This window comes from Gouania willdenowi, chromosome 15 (assembly GCF_900634775.1).
Source record: "Gouania willdenowi chromosome 15, fGouWil2.1, whole genome shotgun sequence".
Lineage (NCBI taxonomy): Eukaryota > Metazoa > Chordata > Actinopteri > Blenniiformes > Gobiesocidae > Gouania > Gouania willdenowi.
The window spans coordinates 18,460,332-18,476,750 of record NC_041058.1 but is presented as its reverse complement, the minus strand read 5'-3'; the positions used below and the strand labels follow the sequence as shown (position 1 = coordinate 18,476,750).

Here is a 16,419-nt window from a genome sequence, read left to right as displayed (position 1 = left end):
CATCCGTGGCACAATTCCACTTCAATTCATGATATAGAAAAATGGTTTTATATGAGTCAAGAATGTATAGCCTTGAGCAGAAAAAACATGCTCCTGTGTGAAGGGCCATTTCTAGCTCTCTCTAGCTGCGGACAAATTAGTCTCAGTACTTAAAGGTTTGCTTTTGGCCAGCTGTGATTTTGACAGGGCATTACTTTCAATAAGCACCTGTTTGTTGTCCACTAAGGTATCTATTTGCACACATTTACACACAGACAAACTGAGCTTAGGATGATGTCAGGAGCCAATAAACGCACACAGTGCACTGTATGCAGCTGCTAGCATATGCTTGCGGGTTCTAGCAATGGGAAAAATTAATCATAACACCATTAATATTAACATGCTGAGAGAATAGGTCACAATGCATTAGCATGAAGCATCCATTACTCTATGCAGGTCTTTTACCGGGAAGAACCCCTGACCAGGGATAAATATTTTGCACATTTATCCTGCTGACAGGGCAAAGGACTAAATAATTAAAACCCTTAACCCCCTACCTTAATGTTGCATTCATATGTCGTATACATTATAAGCCTGTTTACTCATGAGGAAAGTAATAAAACCATGGCTAGATTTCAGTCGATTAGTAGCTTTAAACACCTACAGTTAAACAGACAGGATATGGCGTGAGCACAAAAAATCATCTGGCTCTTTAATCATGGGTTCTACTTTTCACCTCCACCTAAAATCAACTACCTGTACTTTTTATGAAGCTCCAAATCTTTCCTGCCATCAACGCATTTAGCTACAAACATCTCTCAGACAACTCAATGTATTACTACTATTGTGAGAATTAAATGTCATAAAATATACCTAACTAGTAAATAAATATGAACGAATACTCTTAAGACTAATGACAAACAATGTCAGTGCAGCAAACGCTAGAAGGGGGCAAGCTTGCACCATTCTGATCTAATGCAAAAAAGCAGAAATCTATACTTCTGCCACCATGAGAAATTCGCTATAGAATTCTGAATCTATGATTGGGTATGCTCAAACACAATACGCAATGTACTCAATCTGCTCATAGCAGCATATCCTTGGTTAAGAACTCCCGGAAAATCAAAAACGACACTTTCAGTTTTTTTCCAATGTCGTTTCAACACATTTTATATTAAAAAAGCAATTTACAGTATTTGCCAAATAAGAATGCCTATACAGTAGGGCTGGGATAAACGATTATTTTTTAAACGCTTAATCTAGCGAATGTTTTTTCGATGCATCGATTAATCTAACGATTAATTTTTCCAGTTTGATTCGATTATATTATCTCCCCATTAATTGACTAAAAGTAATTTACACATGTTTATTTACATATCTAAAATGAAAAAAAAATATGAATTCCTTAACATTGCAATATACGTTTATTGCTCTTCATCTTAAAATAAAGTTCAAGTAAGAATATAAAAGTACAAAATAATGCATTCAGAGTCAGAAGTAGAATTAAAATAAAGAAGTGCTCTTGCTGCTGCTGCCGCTGATGTCAGGACGGGTGTTTCATCCTTGTCGCGGCGACGCGCTGTCGTCTGGTCACACTCGGGATAAAGGACGTGGGTTACGGAGAACAGCTACCTTCAATGAACGAGTACGTGCCTTCACTGCCTTGCACTTTTGAAACTCGGAGGAATCACTTGCGTTACTTATTTTCTGGCGCCGCCATCTTTGTTTTGGTCAGACAATGCATCGGTGCGCACATTTTGCATTGACGTATTTTTTGCGTTGACGTCATCGATTACGTCGACAACGCATTGTCCCGGCCTTACTATACAGTATATACAATGTATGCGACAGTCTGAATGCTACCAGGCCTTGTCAAAATAAAAGTACTGACTTCCAGACTGCATGAAAAGAGAACAATTATAACTGTTTTAATAGGCAGAAATAGAAAGAGGAATTTTAGAAGTTTCAATCAACTCCGGAATTAGTAGATACACACACACTTAAAGGACTACAGTGTAACGTTGTGATTAGCATCGCTACGTCACAAGCTGTGATAAAGTATCGGATGCATGAGTGACAAAATTGCCCCGTTAATTCTCTACCATCAAAATGAAACACACAACATTTATTAAATATTAAATATTTGTCTATTAATGGTGCACGCTGTGTAACCCTAAAATGACCAAATCAAAAGGAGATTTGTTATCTGCTTTGACATCAGAGCGACAAAATTCCTCTTTCAGCAGGATTAAATCATATTAAATCAATGACAAAATATACATCTGACCGGCAACAGTAGGCTTTTAACTTTGTTTGTGCTCAGCTCTCGATGTATCTAAACATGTCCCAGCAGACAAAGGTAGAAGTGAAGTTTTAAGAAGAAAAATAGAGCCTATCACTTTTTGTGCACACTCCACTAAGTTCTTACTTTTGACTTTCCCCTATGTTTTGCAAAAAGCTGCCCTAAAAGTAACCGCTATTTGTAGAGATTCTTGGGAAGTTTTCGAAAAGAACCACTGGACTTTTTATAAAATTCACTCAACACATGTACGAGAACAGAAATCACAGGCTGAAAGTAACTTGCAGGGTATTATTACCAAGAGGACCAGTTCCTCTTGCCTATCTTCTACAAATGGCACTTAAAAAAGAAAGGGAGAAAGCCAATGATTTATTTAAAGAGCCCAGGGGTATTTCGCCCAGTTGCTTATGACTCTTATGCACCACTGCTTTGAAGAACTGGACAGTCCAAGGAAATGGATAAATGGACATATGCTGGGAATAGAATGGCTACATCATTTTACAATGTGTATATTCAACAACAGCTGTCTGCTAATCTCTGTTATTAATCTGACACCACCTCATTTAGATGCTCTGATAATAATCTAACATAAATTAAATTACCTACCGGCCTGCATTACTGGTATGAATTTTACTTTGCAAAAAAAAAAAAAAAAAAATCTTCCTTATACGCACAATGGCAAAGGACTTGATAAAGCAAACAAAAATCGATAAAGTAGCTCCCACATACAGCCATTAACTGATGTTAAAGGGAATATAATGTGGAAAGCTCTTAAAATCCCATTTCAAGCTTAATAACTCAGGTCTGCATGAACACAAACAAATCAGCCTTGAAAATAAAAATAAAATGCTTTTACACCAAAGAACACTCACATATTGAAATGTTTTTTCAATTGCCATATAATTAAAGTACTTATTAAGAGACAATGAGGAAAGCATTGTCAAAAATGGTCTCCTGTTAAATGCACTATAGATAAGATTATGAAGGAAGCTGTGCATGCAATACACGTGGAGCTTGGTCTCCACCTACTGGTGCATCATAAAGAGATGTACCGTGGAAACCAAAAGAAATTAGATAAAAGGAATGAAAATAATGGTATCCACACTACACTGGTGAGATGAAATAGACAGTAAAATGAAATAAAAAGAAAAAAAGGAAGATGGACCAGGAAGTTGGTGTTACAGCCATCAGAAAAGTTTCAGTCTAGTCACAACCAAAGCATCAGTATATCATAGAAATACTAATTGACCTAAAAAAAGTAGCACAGCTAAACTTAAATTCCTAAAATGAAATGCACAGATCCTTCAATCTTTAAATGCTCAAAACAAACTTTCCCAATACCATCTGTTTGAATACATTAGAAATGAAATATGCAAACTTCTGATTTTTATGAATTGTGAGGGAAAAACTCTCATTATAAAGATAAATGAAAGAAAACTTTAGCTTTGCAAGTAAATGACCCTGCATTACACATTTGGAGTTGTGATCACATGGGAGCAGTAATTATAGCTGTAGCTGCAAACCAAAATAACTGAACTTATATAATAAGCTATGCCATGATTATACAATAACCTAAAAATGTCCCTGTCTCTTCAATGAGCATTTCAAATTGCATTGTCTTCTTGACAAACGGTATTGATATATATTTATAGTTTGTTTTTTTTAAGAAGTGTGGCATAAGCACTGCCATGCTAGCTGCTACTCAAAGCAATTACAAGGACAGGGACTAAAAATGTATTTTGAGGCCCTCTAACAAGAAAGCAATTCACTTAATGAACCAATTACAGAGAAATATGACAAGAACTATTTTTCTGACTTGTGGCAAATTTCTGGAGTGTAACCATTTTCTGGATCCATTGAACAAATTACATTAGTGACAAGGCAGTCCTACACTGAGGACTAACTAAGCCAACTGAATAATTCATATTTGAAAAAGACAAAGTGGAAACTTTGCCTATTCACACGGTTGTCTCGTGATGAACTCACTCAATATGAATTTCATGTAAGAAAATGCATTTATTTGTCCATAAAACAATACACTGTGGTCCCTCACTGCAAGATTTAAAGGCAGTGTTGATGCTGTGTTAAAGCCAATTTCATGATGTCATCGTGGCAGTAAAAGCAGTACCTTTGATTGAATTGTCTGGGAAAAAAGACAGATTGTCGTCCTTGATTTGGCATTTTTTTAACAGAGGGTACATAACACTATAGCTGACAGGCGTTCTAAGCCAGCGTCTGTTAGAAACTGTATGATCTAGTGGCATGACTGAATGAGACACAAACTCATATTATTCTGTCACATAATCATCACCAAGAAAATGTTGTGACAAACAGCTTCAAGTCTGAAATATGATGACAAAATGTCTTGGCTTGGGTCTTGATCAGTTGGAAGCATACCTAAAGTCTAGAAACACAGATCCAGATGGACTCGCGCCTTTTACTCTCACGGTAAAAATCCTCAGCAAACCTTAACAAGCCAATTTTCCAAGCAAGAGGGATGTTTCTAACCGTAAAGAGAAGATCCTGAAGAGTCTGATTGAAATGGGATTTTTAGAACTGATGCCGATACCAATAAACAGCGTTTTAAAAAGCCGATATCCGATGTATCTGCAGATAACTGATGTATCAGTCAATAGCTGAAATCTGCCGATATGAAATAAGATAATTCATGCAGACAGGATATATACTGTATATATGCAAGTGTATCTCACAATTTTTTGTGACATTGTCACAAAATGTAATACTTTTTTTTTTTTGTTAATTCCAACACAATCATATTTTTTGGGCCGCAAAAGAACACGTTTTTCGTGCTGCTTAGAATAAAAATACACTGGCTGGAAAAAGGTCTATGGAGATTTGAACCCAGGATACCCACATGTAAGACTGAGACTTAACTACTGTGTAAACTCAGAGATACAGGTAGTAAAAAAGGAGCAGTTAGGTTTAGGGCGGGGAGAAATGTTAAAAAATGAGAGGTTATGGTTAAGGGAATAACTTCCGATTTAAATACATCAGCTTGAATTTACTTCCAAGTAGCACAAAAACAATTTGTGTTTCACCACGAAAAAATAAAGAGTCTTGCAGCACGATAAACCTGCCAAAAACATGCTGCTACACACAAAACAATAAATTCTTTCTTTTTTGTGACAGTGAGACGTTATTCCGTGACATCAGGTTGATATACTATACCTAAACACAAACTCTTATAATACCGAAAATATGATTCCAGACACTAAGTAAGCCTACTAAATTAGAAATGGAACTTTAATAAGAAACAATGTCCACATAAGGACTGTAAACCCACTGATAAATAAGAAAAGGCATGTGCAAAATGGCTGTTCTGAAATACAATGTAAAAAATAAAAAGAGAGATAAAGTTGCCCAAATTGTAAATAGTAGGGGTGTGTATTGCCTGGCATCTGGCAATACGATTCGTATCCCGATACATAGATCACGATACGATACGATACAATATATCCCAACATTAAAGTATAAGGCAATTATTGCAATTTTTTTTAAATATATGACTTAAGAAACAACTAATCAGTAAATTTGTATACCTTCATGAGAACATTATGTAAAAATATATATAATACTGGCATATTTTACACTCAAAACATTGGCTTTAACATACCATGTGCCAACAACTTAAAGTAAAAAAATAACATACAATCTGCCTGTGGCTTTTAAACCAACTTTGACTTTAGTGCAACATGAGTGCAACTTAACTGAGGTAAATGCCTAGAGTAACAAATAAATTCAGAAAGTTAATACTTTCTTTTTAGATTTTATTGAAAAAATACAAGCTGGTCAACATGCCCAGGTTTTCAGCGCACTTCTTTGTGCAGTTACAATTAGGGATGCACCGAAATGAAAATTTGTGGCCAAAGCCGAATAAAATATAAACGCTTGGCCGAATACCGAATAATACCGAATATCGAATGCGTTTTTCTTTTAAATGGTTGTTATGAGGGTGGTTATTTCTAAGTTAATAGATCTTCAAAGAAATTATCTACCATGAATTTTTATTCTACGAACTGATGACAAGTTACCATGACAAACAGATTTGCTGCTGTTGTGGTTCAGCTGGTGTCAGCAGTAACAGATAACCAACAGATAAGTACAGCACATTCCCTGCAATACATCAGTCAAACACAACCCTAGTTTGTACCTCTCTGAAATAGCCAAATTACAAGCATGTATTGTTAGGGACACAACATGGAGTGAAAAAGTATTTGTGCCATTACAAATCACACTCTGAGTTATGATTATAATTACTTTAACTGCTAGTAAATTACATTATTTTAACTAATTCATAACAGTGGAAATAATAAAAAGCCAAAATATGTCTTCAAATACCATCAATCCTACCTGTCTTTGTGTGACGACAGAAAAGTTTGCAACAAACATGAAATCACAGGCAACACAATTGCTGCAGGGGCAGCAAACTTGATAAACAATGAGGCTAATGAGTCATTAGCAGATGTATTTCAAACAGCAATGAAACAATGAGAGCAATCATAGAAGTCACACTGAATGAATACAGAAAAGCAGAAATATGTTGAAAAAATAATGTAATTAGAATTGAATGCAAGATTAAATAAATTGTAATATATTAAGTTCACAGGATTATTTGACTGGAAGACTGTCACTCATGAAAATAATTGAGCTTAGTATTTCATTTTACTTGATACATACAGGTACCGTTTTTTTAGCCACAGTGGCAGGTTAGGTGTGTGTCTTTATGCGTTCCCACATAAAGACACACAACTCGATGTTGCTTCACTCAAATTGACGCTTAGTCAAAGTCAAGGAAAGCAAATCGCAAAGGTGGAAACATGCAAACTGTTGACCATAACAGTTACACAAACCAAACAGAACAGGAATGACAGAGAGAGAGACAGTGAACCAAAAACAGACAAAACCGTACTATTAGAGAGCTCGCTCACTGACTAACGACAAACAGACAAAAACACTTTACATTTACATTTTGTTAATTGTTGCACATTAAAAAAAGAAAGTCAAATGCAGGTGAAACTGTAAAACTTCTGTATATAAATAATTGCATTGTTTACTTAAATTATGTTTTCAGAAATTACAAAAAGCTGTTTAAATATCTACAAAAGAGGGGGTCTGGGACAAAAAACAGGATCATCAGAGAAATAAAATCTACAAATTTGAGGGACCAAAAAAGGTGATTGAACATTCCCTGGTTTAAATCTTACAGGATTAATTACCAAAGTGGACACTCAAATGTTGAATATGTGTCTGGATCACAAAAGACTTTTTACTTTCATCAACATTACTCTTTGAAAATAGCTTTCATTATCCATCATCATAACACCATTACCATTAATGGTTCTTTTCATAATTAGATCAGGTAAGTACATTTAAATGCTTTTATTCATATCAGGGTTTCTGTTTAATGAGGAGATCTGAAAAAAAAAAAAGAGTAGTGATATTAAACGAGAGTCCACCAGCTTCAGTGTCTGAGCTTTAAAAATAAAAAGCCATAACTTGAACAGAAATGCTGCTCTAAGGAAGGTGGGATGAGGTTCATCCAAAGGCACTACACAGATCTATACAGATGACCCGAGTGTTGATGAGTCACTGCTGTGAGAAGTACAGTCAGAATGAATCTCAGAACTACACTACTAACCCCCTGTGATTTTTGTGTGGGTGAGTCAAGCCCCAGGTGTTATTTAAACTTAGCAAAAACTACCACCAATTCAAAGAAGAGGCAGAGTTCAAAAAACAGAAAAATGATGGAAAAAATGGATGTCCAAAAGCACCAACAATTTTTGAAGGAAACAACCAAAAAAAGAATGATTACTTAACCAGTTTGTCGCTCCCTCATAAACCATAAAGATGTTCCACTTACTGTAATATCCATACAACACAGTGTCTTCCATTTGACTTCTTGTCTCATTGTTTGCTGCCCATTCCTGGATGTTTTTGAAAACAAAGAAAAACATACAATGTAAGAATTTAACCCAAAATGTAATTCTGTAGGACACCTAATAATAGTAATAATAATAATAAATATTCATAAACACTATCTAAACATGTGGCACAAACTGGTAAATACTTCAAAAAATAATGGACTGGTGTGGGCGAAAGAAAAGGTTAGGGCCTCTGCTTTTCTGTGATAGCAGAACACAAACAGAAACACATAATCCTTGTTTTGGAACAGAAGAATATTTATTTCTTTGCACCTAAAGAACTTTAATATTACTGTTGAAAAATACGTGATTGCACGTTTTATTAGGGATGGGAATCTTTAGGCACATGATTCGATTCAAATACGATTATAGCGACTGCGACTGAATTATTTATTGATGCATCTCATTCTCTAGATGCACTTTTTCACAGCATAACTTTGTTTCCAACAGAGACAACTGATCATTTGATGTTTTTAGGAACATAAAAATTGCATTCAGACAAAGGAAGAAAATAGTTGTATCATTGATTCTAACATATAGAATAAACAAATAGGGCTGTGTCTAAATTTTAGATTAAATACAGTGTACTACATATAATAAACAACTTACAGTGTTTTTAAAATATCAGATAATCCATTAAAATATCCTACAGTATTTTGTGTAACTTAACATTTCAACAAAGTATTATTGGAAATGTATGCATTGATTGTCAATTACGTCTGAACTACGATTAGTGTTGTTCCAATGCCCTTTTTTTCCCCCGATAGCGATACTGATACCCAGTTGCCTGGTATCGGCCAATACCGATACATCCTGATTCCGCAGTGTTTAAAAAAAGAAAAGACCTGTTTTTCTTCCAATTCCAGTGTGAGACCCAGACTCCCCCGGAGGGAGCGGGGTGGCCCTTGACCCCTCAGTGTGGACGGTGGGGGCCGCCGAGTTACTTTATAATGCAAACCCTTTCTTCTTCCGTTCGGCGGACTGAATATTGACAGTAGTTTAAAGAAGAGTTTGATGCTGTAAATGGTATCGGCGTGTTAATAGTTAGTACTTTCCATTACCAATCCAGCCTTTTAGTGCGGTATCGGTACCCTCAAAACATTAACTCCGATGCATCGATTATTCCTCCCACCCCTACGATTTTTACTTTCATGAGTTTTGAAGATGAATAGTCAAAATATTTACCTTTTCCAATAAAAAGTTACTTTATTTTTAACCCGTTTTGTCAAAATGTTGTTGCGAAGGCAGGGCCCTGGAACAATTGTGTTCTTCACAGGGGGGCATAACAGAAAAAGTCTGGAAACCACTGCCCTAGTAGGTGATGTTTATCCAAGTTCACCAGCTGAAGCCATCATATATTAATAAACATAATACAGCAACTTTGGCTTTTTATCTGAAACTCTTTTCACTATTGTAGAGCACAAATGTGGAGAATAATAGTCTTTCAAGGAAAGGATTTTCTGCATTTTACTTCACAACAACTACTACAAAAAAAATCTATAGTCATACAGACTTCTCAAAAAGGATTTATAACTTTCAGTAAATGGACTTGATTAATATAATGCTTTATCCCCACACTGAAGTAGTCTCAAAGCGCTTTACAATATTAGCTCATTCACACATTCACACACCAATGGGACTGAGCTGCAATGCAAGGCGCTAGTCGACCACTGGGTGCAACTTAGGGTTCAGTGTCTTGCCCAAGGACACTTTGACGCATAGACTGGAATCGAACCCCCAACATCTCTATCAGAAGATGACCTCGACCACCTGAGCCACATATCACATTAGAAACAGTATTTTGTACATGAAGAAATATTGTTAATGGCAAAACATGCAAAACGAGAGCTTAATAAATGCAACATATAGGTGATATTCTCAGCCATTAAATTATCAAATACAAAAATACAGTTTTAAAGAAAATAAAATAAACGTCATTTCAGCCTTGAAAGCAGCTCAACACTATATAAACCACAATCTTAATGCTGTTGTTTAGAAACTGCCACTCACCTTATATGTGCCATTGGGATACTTCATGAATGACACAAGGAATATGTCCACTGGTAGAAGAGCAGACGTTATCAATGCAATGGCAAGAGCACAAATTGCTGTGATGGTTGAAACAACTTCACTCTCCTGACGACTTTGAAATTTCCGAATGTAGATCCAACAGAAAGCCAAGATGACCTTTAAAGGAAAATATAATTAACCCAAAAGTCAATAAATGACCAAATCAGTCAAAGATTAAACAAGAAAAAAAAGGTTGTGTTTGACCTATTTTATATTTGAGGTAACAATGCTTATTTGCAATACAGCTAATTCACATAGATTGTTTAATTCCTCTTTAAATTGTGCCACACTGGAAAAACTATTTGCATTTGCGAGAAAAGCAACACAATTGAGTCTGTGAGAAATTCTATAAAGATTTTCGATTGTAAATTACTATTTTCCTCTTTTGATATGGACGGTGGATACATTAGTTGAAGTTATGAACATTTGGAAATTGAAAGTATTCATCAAACAAACGGAAGTCTCGATATTATGAAGAAGAAGAACAGGAAATGACTGTGTGGTTGTAGTTTGTGCAAGAATGATCAACAAAACCATACTACTTGCAAGAAATACTGTTTGAAAAAAGGGATGTCATCATCACACAATGCAATGAGTGGCCAGGCTGGTGGCCAGAATGAGAACAAAGCACCAGGCTGTTTGGACTGGGTTTTGTTTCTTTAAACATCTTCTAAATCGCCACTTTGTTAAACTGCCAATATTAAATGTTTATTCAATGTGACCTCGAATCAACTAAACAAAAGTCAAGATCAAAGAAGAAAAAAACGACTTGTCACTATCAGAAATTACAGACTAGATTAAAAATAATTTGGATGTCAATAAACAGGCTTTCAAATGCCATAAAAGCACAAATAGCCATTATTGTTTTAGGTATGAAAAGTAAATTAAAAAAACTAGTAAAAGCTTTTGACTTTGTGTGCTCATTTTGTTTCAGCATTAAATAGAAGAAAATACAAAAACTACAGTAAAGAAGAAGCACAGACCTAGAGGAGATTGTGACACATAACGTGAAAGCCAAAATGAACAAAACAACAACAACATCCTATTTATGTAATAAACGTCATTGATCAGGGAAAAAAATCTATAAATAGTTTCCAATAATCTTTTTTCAGATGGCCAATCAACACCACTGGGAAAGTTTACAGTTTTAACAGTATCGTCAATGACTTTCAAAGGTCAAGTGAGTTATAAGAGGGAACTGTTAAAACAGCCAGACTGAAGGTATTATGCATGAGCTGTGTGAAGTATGTCTCACACACACATTAAAGTACTGACAAGAAATAATGAAAAGCTGTCAAGTAAAATTATAATAAACTCACCAATTAGACATTTACCAGGTGGATGAGATTTTATAGGTTCTTGTGTAACTCAGAACTACCCAGTAGTGATGTGGATATTATAATGCTGGAAGGCAGAGGACCAAACTGGGACCTTTCTGAGCTGCTAATGCGTGGTGCGCCGGAGAGTGGATGTGGGCTTTTGTTTTGGTGCTCTGGGCTCCTTCAACAGGTTAAGTAAGGTTAAGTAAGACTGTGTCTGATGTGAGTCAAAATGGCTTTAACACTGTGTGACCGTGATTAAAGTAGGAAGGTCGAAAAGCCGAATGGATGGATGGATAAATGGATGGATAGACGTAAAAAAAAAGAAAAAAAAAAAAAGGAGGGAGCACTGCATTTCCAAAAGGTTAGAAACAAATCAGACACTACCACTAAAAGGGGGAATGGATGATCAAAAATTAACAAGTTAAGGTTTCATTCCAGACACACCGACATCAGGAGGTGATGAAACTGCAAACACTTGCTCATTCAGATCAAGAGCTGCCATCCACAAGCAGAATCAATTAAAAGCTCTCACTTTGAGCCACCGGCTGCTTGATTTGAATGGTAATGATGTGGGGCTATGTATCCATTAAATGACTCGTCAAAATAAAACATTTTCACCTGGGCTGGTGTGACACATAGTGAGGGGGAGAAATGGGATACCAACGTACTACTTATAATAAGTCTGATGTCAAAACGAGTTATATTGTGTGTTCCAATTAGATAGTATGGAAAGATTGAGTACGCGAGAAATACCCGGATGTATACTATATAGTAGGAATGTCCTGATACAACTTTTTCATTTCCAATATGATACCGATATCAGCATGAATCATACATTTTATTTTATTTTTTCGTTAAAAATAAATAAATAAAAATTACTTATTTTGTAGTGTGGAATGTTAAAAAAGGCTTGATCATGTGATGTTACTCAAACAGAGAACAATAGTCAGCAACAGTAGGTATGAGAAAAACTGACCCATTTATTATTAACCAATTTGTTACATATATTTAAAACTTCAACATAATAGCTACAGTATTCTAATTGAATAAAATAAATAAAAAATGAATTTATTTATTAATTTTTTTTATCGGTAAATCCGGAAATTGGAATCTGATATTCGATATTCGTTTTCAGGCAAATATCGGACCGATATACGATGTGAATATGGGATCGGGACACCCCTACTAGGGACATTTTTTAAGTATGCACGGCAGGCACACTAGTCATACTCAACCGCCCCATGATGCATTGTGAGCGGAACATAAAATCAAAATGCATCTTGGGAAACTTGGAAGTATACTTCAGAGGAAACAGTCATCATCGCAATCCTCCTAATCATACTATAGTAGACAGTATATACTCATTGAGTGTGTAGTATGTTAGTATGCGACTTCGAACACAGCCAGGGAGGGTGTGTGTGGGTGTGGTTTAAAAAAAAAAAAAAAAAAAAATTATATATATATAATGTTTTGGGTTTTTTATGGCCAGAAAGCAAAAATGAAAACCTATTTTGTGGACCAAAAGTAAATATTAATAGTGTGCATGTGTGTGTTTGGGTGTGGGACAGAAACGTGTGTCTGTAATTAATACATAAACCAGTCATACAGTGTGCACTGTTGAATTGAATATGCTGGGAACATTACTATAACATAACATTTGAAACACCTGTAAGGACTTTAATTAGGACTTTATCAGGCTAAATAATGACAGCTGAGGTAATGACGTCAGACTTGAGCCACCCTCACATCAAACTAATTCGTTTGATGCTATTTGTATTTGCTATTACAATCTGTTTATTACTTCTTTTACAAAAAAAAAAATAAAAAATACATAAGTTTAAAGAGCTTCCACACACTTCTGGTTTCCTCATTTATTCTAAATCCATGATTGGTGAAACAGTATCAAAAATCAATGTTAGAGTAGTAATAAACTAGAAGGTTGAATGATATTAAATATGAATCTAATTCACTTGCAAAATTTTGCAAAAATAAACCCAATCGTGAGGAAAAATGTCCCAGTGTTTCAAAGTGTCTTAAGGTGTAAACTAAGGACTAAGAATAGTCATTTAAAGCCTTAGAGGATTAACAGGCTGTAAATGTGTCACTGCTAAACGCTAATGCGCAGTTGACACTGCGCTAAAGCTAAAAAACACAATATATCAACCATTTGACACATTATGAATAACTACCGAACGATCTTCTGAACAGAGATGTCACTGCACGGCTCTTTGTTTGCTTACCAAGAGAATAATGGTGAAAATTGACCATCCGAGCACAGACTCGGAGACGACCGACTCAGCCGCCATCTTCACTTCCTGTAATAACAAACCCACGTGCTTCTGGTGACGTCATGAGGGTACACGGGGGAAGGGCTCACACTTAAGAAAACTAAAACAAAAAAGGGAGTTTTGTACTTTTTAAAAGTACAAAGCTAAATGTGTACGATTATAAACTCAATTTGTTAAAATACTTACTTTAAACGTCGAAATGTATAGCCTCTATCTATCTCAGTTTAGATTTTCTGTCTTCAAATTGGGACCTATTTATCATAACGTAATAATTAAAATATATATATATGTATGAAAATCTTGAAAACATTGTATATCAATAACTAGCATAGGGGACTGTTTTTTGTTTGTTTGTTTCAGAGGTGGGGGTTTATACTTTTTATTTTTATTTTTTTGTATTTAAATTGTTATTTTATTTATTTATTTAATTAATTTTTATTTTATTTTTTATTTTATTTTATTTTATTTATTTATTTTTTTTTGGGGGGGGGGGGGTTAGGAAGTATATTGTATGTGATGGTAATAACTTTGAAAGTACAGTACCTTCAGTAATGACCATACTCATGAAAGCTATAAGGGGACATTTATCATTCACAAATTGAAAATTACAAATTGAAATGTATTTCTTGATTTGTTGACATCAATTGTGAGTGAACTAGGCTGTTTAAGACGTTTAGAGCAGCTAGGGGTTCTCAACCTTGGGGTCAGGGTCACGAGACACGGACGGGGTGCCAGATGCCTTCAAAAAACTATGTTTTTTTTTTGGGGTTTTTTTACAATTTGAGCCCATTTTTACTTATTTTTCACCCTTTTTCTCCTGCACCAAACTTGCCATATTTTAATCGAAAATGGCTATAGAGCTCAGATTATGTTTTAATTAAGCAGAATGAAATCATTTGTGGATATCCAGTGTGTCAGAGGGTATAGATCAACCCTCAATCTTAGGGTTGCCAGACGCCTTGAAAAAAGTCCTTTTTGAATAATTTGAGACCATTTTTGGTTTTTTTACCCCTTTTTTGCAACTACATCAAACTTGCCATATTTTAATCTATTTTCACCACTTTTTCTTGTCATATTTTTGCTCTTCTTAATGCAGTTTTTGCTACATTGCTCCCATTTCTGCCACTTCTCCATCAAATTTCAATGCCTTTTCTGCCCATTTTTTTTCGACTTTCAAGACATTTTCAGCACTTATAAAACCTTTCTCCCACTTTTCCCACCTAATGTTGCATATATGTCGACCCATTATTGTCACTTTTAACCTCTTTTCACCATATTTCATGCTTATTTTTGCAAATTTAACCATATTCCATATTTGTCATGCCCATTATTTGTCAGTTTAATCTAATTGTTCCTATCTTTGTTTCAATAATGACACTTTGAACCATTTTTACCGCTTTTTCAGTCTGTTTTTGCCCACTCTAATAGACAATTTTTGATAAATTTTTGTGGTTTTTAAAATCAAATTTCACCACATTTTCCACAATTTTAGGTCTCTTTAACCCATTTTATTTTTGATTAAAACAATATATATGTACAGTATATACTATGACTCAAATAATAATAAACTTCCTGGATAATAGTGGATATTATTTAGAAAAATGTGGTTATCACAGATTTATAGAACAATGGACCATCATTTTGCTGATTTTATGGATGGGCTCAAAAATCTCTCCTCTTTATTCCCCTTTATAGATGGCCCTGTCTCCACATGACTATTCTTCAATGTTCATGTCTGTGTTCAACCACATTCAGGGACAGTGGGGTCCCCTTTCTATGGCACCTTTATTTTTCGCGGGCTTAGAAGGTTGAGAACCACTGGTTTAGAGGACACAAGCCTGAGAAGGTGATTGTATCATGATTGCGTCACACTCACATGAGAAGATTGTATTCAGCTGTCTTTGATCTTTTGCTATCTGTCTTCACGGGGTGGGGGCATTCTATCAAAGTCCTTAGTTTAAGAGTTACATTTTCAGGTTACATATTTTTAATGACTGAGAAATTCATTGATGAATTAAAGTATGTAATAATTTAGAAGCTGAGTCTTTGATTACAACTAATACAATTAATAACTAAATTATTTATTTTTTTTATTATTGCACGTTTCTTGTAAAATCTCTTCTCTTTGATGCCTAATGTTAAAGCTTTTTTTGGAATAATTGTCTTTCATTATGTTAAAAACATAATAATAATAATAATAATAATAATAATAATAATAATAATAATAACAATTTTAACATTCTATTTTCGACGTGTGCTGTTTATGAACCACATTCAATAATTCAGTGTAATCTAATTTTGATTTGTGCAATAAATAATGATGAAATTGTTCTTCTTTGTTTATGTAAAGCACTTTATGATGCAGGTTTTCACCATGTTTGGATGTGCAACTATAGACATAATTACTGACACCACTTCCTGTATGATAGCGGAAGTATTTCACAATGGGCTTGTTAATAAATAAGGTTCTTTCCAAGATTATTTAGTTATTAATTATGATTGTTTTTTTTTTGTTTATT

General features: G+C 34.8%; 1 protein-coding gene across 1 annotated transcript in view; it reads right to left on the bottom strand.

The window, feature by feature from the left end:
* lmbrd1 (LMBR1 domain containing 1) overlaps positions 1-13,954 on the bottom strand; it is a 50,787-nt gene extending 36,833 nt beyond the window's left edge. The window contains exons 1-3 of the mRNA XM_028469471.1: positions 13,853-13,954; positions 10,231-10,407; positions 8,160-8,223 (exon numbers count right to left, since the gene is read on the bottom strand). Of these exons, the coding sequence (XP_028325272.1) occupies positions 8,160-8,223; positions 10,231-10,407; positions 13,853-13,918 (307 nt within the window). The 5' untranslated portion in view covers positions 13,919-13,954. The remainder of the gene's footprint in view (positions 1-8,159; positions 8,224-10,230; positions 10,408-13,852) is intronic.
* Between the last annotated feature and the right edge of the window lie 2,465 nt (positions 13,955-16,419).